We start from the raw sequence: 8,897 nt of genomic DNA on the forward strand, positions 1-8,897 counted from the left end.
GAAGTTGTTAAGATGTGCATGCAAAGTCAGAGCAGGAAGTTTCCTTGATGTGGTAAGATTTAAACTAAATTAGTTTTTGTAAGATAAATCGTAATAATTTATTATTTTCTGCAATATGTGTATGTATCATGTTTACTCCTTAAAGTTCTGCTCCAGTATGTGCTACGTTTTTTAAAATGTGAGTTTTAGTTTCGGTTACTTTATGCCAGTGTTTCCCAACTGCCTGTTTGCAAAACATTTCCACCGATTCATATCCGCTACATAAATTTTCATTCATTAAAAAATTATACCATCTCTATCTTTATTTTTTGCCAGTCCGCTAATCATTTCTCCCATATATTTACCTTCTTGCCTGTTCAAATTTTGAATTGGTAGTAAACAAATTATTTCTCACATTTGTGTTTACTTTTTGCGTTTCCTAATTGTTTCTTCCATTTCCTTGTATTTCGCAAATCTATTGCTTTTAGCCATCCCACAAATCGTTTCTCCCTTTTATGTGTTTTTTTTGCCGGTTCTCAAATTGATTCTGCTCTTCTTTTTATTTTTGCGCAAATTATTTCTCCTACTTACTTTTGTTGATCCTTAATTTTCCTGTTGATATGGGAGGGCAAATTTATCTGGACAAGCCAGAGTCTCTGTGCCAAAGCCATAAATACTCATTGATAATGCCATCTTTGGGGAGCTTGTTGAACCTAAACTATTCCTTTATTCATCAACTTACTTTCTTTAAAATGGCCAGTGTCATAAGTTCTTACTATCTTATTCAAGAAAAAAATAATTTTCAATTTTTTGTGACTTTCATATTTTCCTGTGTCAACACGATAATTATCTTTCCCATTAGCTTATTTTTGTTGGTTCACAAATTATTGCTCTTTTTGCATGCTGGCCCAGTTTTCAAGAGGGGTTGGGGTTGAGTCCCAGCGAAGACCAGATGATTTTTCCTTCCGAGTTCACCTTGGCATAATATCCAAAAAATATCTGTTTCCTTGCTATTCCTCTTTTTTATTTATAATTTTCTCCAGGTCCATAAATTATTTGCCACATTTCTGATCTGCAAAATTGTTCAACTATTTTCACTTGTTCGCAGCTTTAAAAGGTTGAAGACACTTGATCTATGCAATACCTAATCAGCATACCCAACCTGATCTATGCAGGTTGGATATTTAAATCACTATTTAAGGGGTAGTCCACAGGCCATTCGAATACTGGATTTTTTTGATCTTTGTTTACTGATAACAAAAAACACTTTTTGTTAGCTTGGTCATTAGAATTTGAATGCTGCGCATCTGTAAATAAACACTTGAAATAGATCTAATTCCGGAATAATGTGAAAAAATTTACTATTGGCTTGCAATATCTTTAAACAGAAGTTCCGTAACATCAGAAACGTTAAAAATGATCAAATTCACAATATGTAAGAGAAAAAAAATTTCTCACAACTTTATTATGGTAATGAAAAATTCCCATACAATTCATATTTCATGAAACAAATTTAATTTGGGTCACAAACATTTCAGAATTGTGTTGTATAATTTATACATTAGACATTCCATGTTGTGAGAGAGTTCATTATATACTTTAACAATTGTGGAAAAGTACAGACATAACTAAAAGCAGCAAAAGGCTCTAGCTCCAGTGGTTTTTGTTTCTGCGGAACTGTTAAGAATTAAAAGTATCTCCTGATGATGCTGACCACTGGAGTTGGAGAAGCATACAAGTGTATACTCGAACTTACAATACAGCCCTTTTGCACCTTCGAAAAGTCTCTCTACGCAGAAAGCAGGTGGACCCACAATTAAACTCATTAAAAACAGCAAATCCTTTTCTAGTGCTTTCATTTCTAATTTAGACAGTGGATGACAAGACTTCAGACACATAACATGCATGCCTTGTACAATCACAATTTAATTAAGTAAAGAATAAACGACACACTGGCATGCATCAATTGTAAAAAAGTTCCCAGGGGAATGTTTACAAGTTGCATGCCCAATCTAAAACTTATTTTCTAATGCAGAACAGTCAGGAAAACTTGACTAGATAAAAGCAAATCAATACTGCATAATTATAAAAACATTTATCACAGGAATAGTACATCAATAAAACTCTGACAATGCAAAATAAAACTTATTCAAAATAAAATTCTAACATCCCAAAAACATTCAGAGCTAAAAGCTGTATACATTGCACATGAAAAACACTTATCAATGCCCACGCAAATACCATTATACATTCTATAAATTTCAACTTAAAACGTAATTTTAACATTTTATTTAATGTTAACATAACATACAAAAATAGTTTGGAGCATAACAATTACAAATCCCTTAATACAGGAAGCAGGGATGTTTGAATTTAAAATCGTAAAAACTTCATTCGTGGTTCTTTATTTAAGTGAGAGGTCGTTAGACAGGAATTTAACTTTTCTTGCAGTGATTAAAGCTCTTCGAACTATTGGGACTCAAGTTCATGATACAGAAGGTTGTGAAATATTGTAAATGTATCCTTATGTTACCATTCGGGGAACTTTTAACTGCACATATCGAGAGAGCATTGTGTGAACTGGCAGAAATTTCAGTTGCGCAAAGTTAAATTTCATTGTCATTATTGTTACAAAACATAGAAATAAAAAAAAAATCTCCATCAAGGGATCCTATAGGATCCATACTGGTGGACACACCGATTTCATAAGGGTACAGTAATTTTCAACAGTTGAATCAAGTATATAATTTATGTGTATAAAACATCCGTTAAAATGAAAAACTAACAAGAAAAAAATGATAAACACAAACAAAAAAGGGGGAAGACAAGGAAGAAAACAGAGATATAAATTATATCTATAAATATAATAGATTATATAAGATAAATATTGATATTTATTGGTGAATCTGCTGTATGCAATGAAATTAGTGTGTAATCATGATTAGCAAAAAAAGAAAAAACAATATAAAAAATAATAACATTTTATTATGAGTAACAGCTGGAGGAATGTAAACCTATCAAGTAACGTAATTATATTTTATCTATAGCTGGAAAATGTTTTTGCGTGTACATATGTATCTATATACCAAGATTTCCAAAATGGTCTTCAATGTTGTTTATGGTAAATAGGTAATTCTTGAGCCATTTTTTTTTAAACAAAGGAAGAGATATCAAACTGAGGACGTTGTTTGTTATAAAATTTCGGGATGAGAAATAAGTCCAATGGTTTTTCTTTACTGTTTTGTATATCAGAGGAATTTGCAAGGTGTTGTTGAACCTGGTTGAGATCTCGATGTATTTAATGGTAGACAAATCTGATTTTTTTTAAAGAAGAATAATAGATTTATAAAAGAATAAATATCTCAGTGGAAGTATATTTAGATGATGAAGAGAGAAGTTCATGTACAGGGGTGGTGTAATCGCCAGCAATAGATCTAATTATTTCCTTTTGTATTTGCACAATAGGGTGAATTGTACTTTTGTAATCACTGCTCCAGATAGCGAGGCCATACAATAAATGTGAGTGAAAAAACGAGTAGTAAAATGAAAGTAAGAAAGAAAGGTTTACTTTTTGTCTTTCATGTGATAAAATTATTTGAGACTGAAACAAAGTTTTGGCTGAATATACTTCGCATGTGATTTCCATTTAAAATTTTTGTCAATGTAAACACCGAGGTATTTGATGGCGGATGTTTGCACTAATGGTGAGCAGGTACAGCGTGAGTTGGGAAAACAGTTATGGAAAACAAGGTAATAGTTAGAATCAGAATTATCCTGCAGAGAGATATTCATGTATTTTGTTTTAGATATGTTAATTTGAAGGTCATTTGCCAAAAACCATTCACGAACTCTAATTAAATCATGATTAATTGTGTTAGACAGTAGTAAGATAGTTCTGTTGATGAATATAAAAGTACTGTGTCATTGGCGAATGTAATTATTTTTCCATTTATTGATTAATATTGTAAAAATTAGAGGTCCCAAAGTTCACTCTGACAACTTCCAGAAAAAGGTCTTCCCTACTTGCTTTGAAAAGTGTTTTGGACGATGGGACCATTGCATATCATGTGAGGGAAGAAGGTACTTTGAAAAATAATAAATTATTTTTTGCTGTACCTATACTTCTTGATTTTTTTATGATTTTAATCAAAGTTCTTATGGAATGCACCTTGTGCAATAAACACTCGATTATAGGATGCAATTATTGGAAGCTTACATAGCTAAATTGAAATTTGAGAATAATTCAATATGCATTAGTGTGTATTTTAATTATAGCCAAATATACAAGTTCTTTTCTAAAAATTAGAACACCTCAGTAATTCATGAAAGCAGTTCGTAAAATCCTCACGCGGGAAAGCCCGCATTAAGGGTACAGTTATAATTTTCATCTAAGAGGTTCTTTTTGAGCATAAAGTAGATTGAATGCGTCTTTTTCCTCTTTGTTTCAAAAAATTAGAACACCCCGAAAGTTATTTAAAATAATTAGAACATCTGACTCTTGAAACACATTATCACATGAATATTTTTCATGCAAATTTACATCAATTTGATCAAATAAGTGTTGTATGTTTTTCCTGGTTATGTACAGAAACATAGAATGTTCAATCCTCGCATTAAGGGTAGAAAAACTGGACATTTGTGCAAATGCGAAGTAACGTGTGTATTTGCTTGGACAGAATGAGAAAACGTGTGCTGATATTGCACGAATACATTTTACACTGTGGCCATCCTCGCCCAATATCAGCACAAGTTTTCTCATACTGTCCAAGCAATACAAATGTAATTTCACGTTTGAGGGAATGTCCCGTTTTTCTACCTGTGTCGTGAACATTTAATGATTCTGGATTTACATATCGAGGAAAGACACACAACACTTATTCGATCAAGTTGATGTAAATTTGCATGAAAATATTCATGTGATAATCCGTTTTAAGAGTCGCATTAAATTTTTTTAAATAAGATTCAGGGTGTTCTAATTTCTTAAAACAAAGCGGAAAAAGTAGTTTGACATTTAAAGACGCATTCAATCTACTTTATGCAATTTTTTTTTTTTTGCTACTGATATGCTGAAGGACCTCTTAGAAGATGAAAATTCAAATTATAACCCTATTGTTGATTTGGGCAATTTGAACATTTCGTGATCTGCTCTCGTAAATTTCTGGCAGGGGAGTGTTCTAATTTTTTGGAAAAGATGCGTACATTCAACAAGGGATTTAGTCATCTTTTGTTTCGCAGCTATCTTACAAAAAGTTGTTTCTTTTATATCAAAATCTATTTCTGATGAGTGTCGCTGCTGCAACCAAGCAATGCTTTTTGGAAAAATCGCTAAAAAGGCATCCTTTTTTATTTGCGAAAGCTTTTCTCTTTCATGAATAGGAAAATTTTGAACTTTTATGATAATTCTTTCATCACAAATGAAACGTCGTTTAACCGTGAATTCCGGAAAATCGAGTTTCTAATGTAGTTACAAACATCCACTCATCCACTCTGCTGCAGATCTGAATACTAATATGCTGATCTATGTGCGCTAAAAATTAGCTCAGTGGTAAAGGATTGTTTCAGAAAAAATAATCACGATATTTAGTCAGTTATTTAACAATAAACAATCCAAATCTCAGTTCAGAATGTCAGAAACGTAACTTTCCGATGAGATGCCATGTCACAAGGACACCGGAACTCGACACAAAAGCAGCAGCTGACATCTCTTGACGGCTGTTGTCTCCACCAATGCAATCGCTGTCTGTCAGGTTTATCCGGGTGACACCAACCTCCCCGTGACTTTCTTCGGGAAACATCACCCTTTCGATCTCTGCCATGAGAAGTTTTCGTTTCTGACTCCTGATGAAATCGACTGTTCCGTCTAGTCCGTCGTACTTCTCGAAAGTCTCTTCCAAGGACAGCATCAGATGGCGGCAATTCAGTTTGGCGGTGTTGATCGACTCGTCCATTTTGTCCTGCCACGGACCCAAATCGAAGTCGCGATCAGTATCGGCAGCCAAGTTTCGAACTGCTGTCCACAGGCAATACGGACCCCACTTACTCTTCATAGCGTTAAGGTTCTCCATCAAGAAAGACTTGAAACTTTCGACCACAGATCTCACAGTTGAAGCTATCTCACTGAGATGAGTGATCTTCTTTCTGTTTTGGGAAACGAGTTCTTGCTCCACGACACAACTGAGACTTATTAGGAGCCCATTTATACCAGATCTTTCCATATTCCACGAAAATCTGAAAGGACAAATCAGCAGAGGGCAAGTAGATCCAGACAGACCAGCGGGGAAAAGATCCAAAGTCCACCGATCAGACGTTCCAGCCACTTTGATGTAATAGATATGGCTCTTGTTGGGCTGTTTCCTAGCCCGAAGATCTCTTTCTTTAGCTTGGCCCAACGAACATAGTTGTACCACGACATCGTTCTGGAGCTCTTCTGCGAACGTCAAAGCCGGATCGACTCTCTTGTACAACCCGATGTCGTACAGCCACTTCTCATACAACACGCCGGGATGGTTATCTTTTACGTTGTCGACGTGCGATAGTTGCAAGAGCCCTAACAGGCATCTAAATTCATATGACTCCATCCTGATCCATACTTCCGCGTTCTCAAACTCAACTCGGGACATCGTTTCCGTTTGCCTAGCCCTCAGATTGTTCAGTACCGACAGAAACCATTTTCGAGGGTGTTCGAAATCGGGCGGGTTCTCCAGAGAAAACCACAGGCCTTTCAGCCAGCGAACGGCCAAGTTCCACCACAAGCTCTGTGACGATGAGACTCTGTAAAGACGAGTGCATGTTCTGCCGAAATTATTCAGATCAAATGGATTCGGTATATATTGGCATATGTTATAGAGAACCAAGTCTGGCAGATCCAGTAAATCTGCTGGTTTGGACATGATCGAAATCTAGTAAAGATGTTTTTTTTTCCTAACCCAGCCTAAATTCCAAGATCATGTATCCATAAAAAATATGTCCAGATGCCTTCATCTTCAATGTGGATTTCAGTATCATCAATCGTCTGTATATAGGTTATTGATCTTCCAAAATCGCACGATAGCGTGGAATTCTTCAGTATCTTTTGAATGGTAACCTGAAAATATAAAATAGAAAAACATACTTTTCGAGAACGTCAGAGAAATTTTCAAGTACTGGGCAGAGAACGTCAGAGAAATTTTTAAGCATTGGTCAGGGAAATATTTAAGTACTGGTCGTGGAAACTTTTGCGTTCTTGTCAGAGGAAGTCAGCGGGATTTTTGAGACTTGATCAGGGAAATTTTTGACTTCCGGTCAAGAAAAGTAAAGTAAAATTTCCAGTTTTGATCATGGAAAGTCAGCGAAATTTGACGGAGTTTGTGGCGGTGCGGTTTAAGCGCCGGCGGGAGAAAAAAAAGCAAGAAGAAAAGGAAAAGTCGGATGTATTTATTTGCTATCCAATGGACAAATCGAGTAAGCATATGTGGACCCACACAATTAAAGGATTACCATTTTGTTTCATCGTTGAAAACCGGGCTTACGAAGGGTCCATCCTTTGGCGGGAGCCACACTGGTGAGCCATGGGGGGAAGTGGAGCATAGGGTACCATTTTTAATTAAGAATTAATGATAGAAAGAGAAAATCCCAAAATTGATGAACAATCAGAATTAATGAGAAAAATTTCCAATTTTAAACTGAAGGAAAATTATTCACCGGTATGCACGGAAAACCAGGGGCTTCACTTTGACATAATTAGGGGGCTCCCTCCAGGGCCGTCTTAAGAGTATCATGGGCCCCCGGGCAAACTGATTTTTCTGAGGCTCTATCAAACAAATTTTCTAAAATTTCAACGAGATCTCATTTTTGTGAGGCCCCTCTTCACTTAATTAAGACGGCACTGGGCCCCTCATGGTCCATCACAAAGCAGTGCCGTCTTAAGGCACGGGCCCACCCGGGCACCTCAAGAGAAGAGGGGGCCTCACGAAAATGAGATCCGGTTGAAATTTTATAGAATTTACCAGGTAGGGTCTCAGAAAAACCACTTGGCCCGGGGGCCCATGATGCTCTTAAGACGTCCCTGTCACAAAGTATGGAACTAATAGGGACCGGGACGATTCTTCTAATTTTTTTTTGCTTTTCACAATATGAATTCAATATTAAGGGCCCGTAAAAAATCAAGGGCAAGCCAAAGATCCTAGTCTATAAGGAGCCCTACTGTAGTATGTAGGGACCTTGTGGGGGTTGGGGTGCGTTGGAGAAAGATGGAGGACCCCCCGACCAAAAATGTCTGGTTAATCATTGGATATAATTAATTTTTTTGTAAATGATGTATTGCTTTGCATGTGATACAATTTTTCTCTCACTTTCAGGGTATTTTGTTGGTAAATAAAATAAATTATACATTATAAAGTCATAAAATTATCGAAATTATATGTATATAATATAATAAACTGTACCTGGAGAAATGAATGTTTGTGAGCCAGAGGAGATTTTCACACTGACGGGGGGAAAAAAATGACAGGAAGTTATTTTGTCGGAAACCGGAAACAAAACAAAACAAACAAAATTTTTAAAACAAAATTCCCTCAGATTCTAGTCGTCGTTGTTGAAAGGTTAATGATGTCATTTGTTTACGTTGTTTTGTTTACCTACAATATAGACGACTTTGACTTTTATTTTTATGGACATCGCTGAAAGACTTCCTTGAATATACAATTGACCATAAATCCCGTTTTCGAAACGGAACTGTTGCATTTTGACTAGGGTGACTATACGTCCCGTATTTCCCGGGACAGTCCCGGTATTTTCTGTTTTTTTGGCCGTCCCGACTTTTTGGCAAAAGTGTCCCGGTTTTTTCCGTATTTTACACGAAGCCAACTTGAATTTTTATTCTTTATTGAAGTCAAAGATTGACATTATTTTTCAACTCATAAATTATTTTACGATAATTG

At 35.7% G+C, this 8,897-nt stretch overlaps 1 protein-coding gene across 1 annotated transcript; it reads right to left on the minus strand.

Annotated features, from left to right (window-relative positions):
- Positions 1-5,033: 5,033 nt before the first annotated feature.
- Positions 5,034-8,588, minus strand: LOC149077902 (uncharacterized). Its single transcript, XM_089241504.1, has 2 exons — positions 8,403-8,588; positions 5,034-7,063 (listed from the first exon to the last, which is right to left on the minus strand). Exon 2 carries the CDS (start codon positions 6,867-6,869, stop codon positions 5,607-5,609), a length of 1,263 nt encoding a protein of 420 aa, XP_089097630.1. The 5' UTR covers positions 6,870-7,063; positions 8,403-8,588; the 3' UTR covers positions 5,034-5,606.
- Positions 8,589-8,897: the final 309 nt, after the last annotated feature.

Source organism: Pholcus phalangioides, unplaced genomic scaffold, assembly GCF_987345545.1.
Source record: "Pholcus phalangioides strain wild (caught in Gottingen) unplaced genomic scaffold, Ppha-v1.0 ptg000014l_1, whole genome shotgun sequence".
In the NCBI taxonomy this organism is placed as follows: Eukaryota; Metazoa; Arthropoda; class Arachnida; order Araneae; family Pholcidae; genus Pholcus; species Pholcus phalangioides.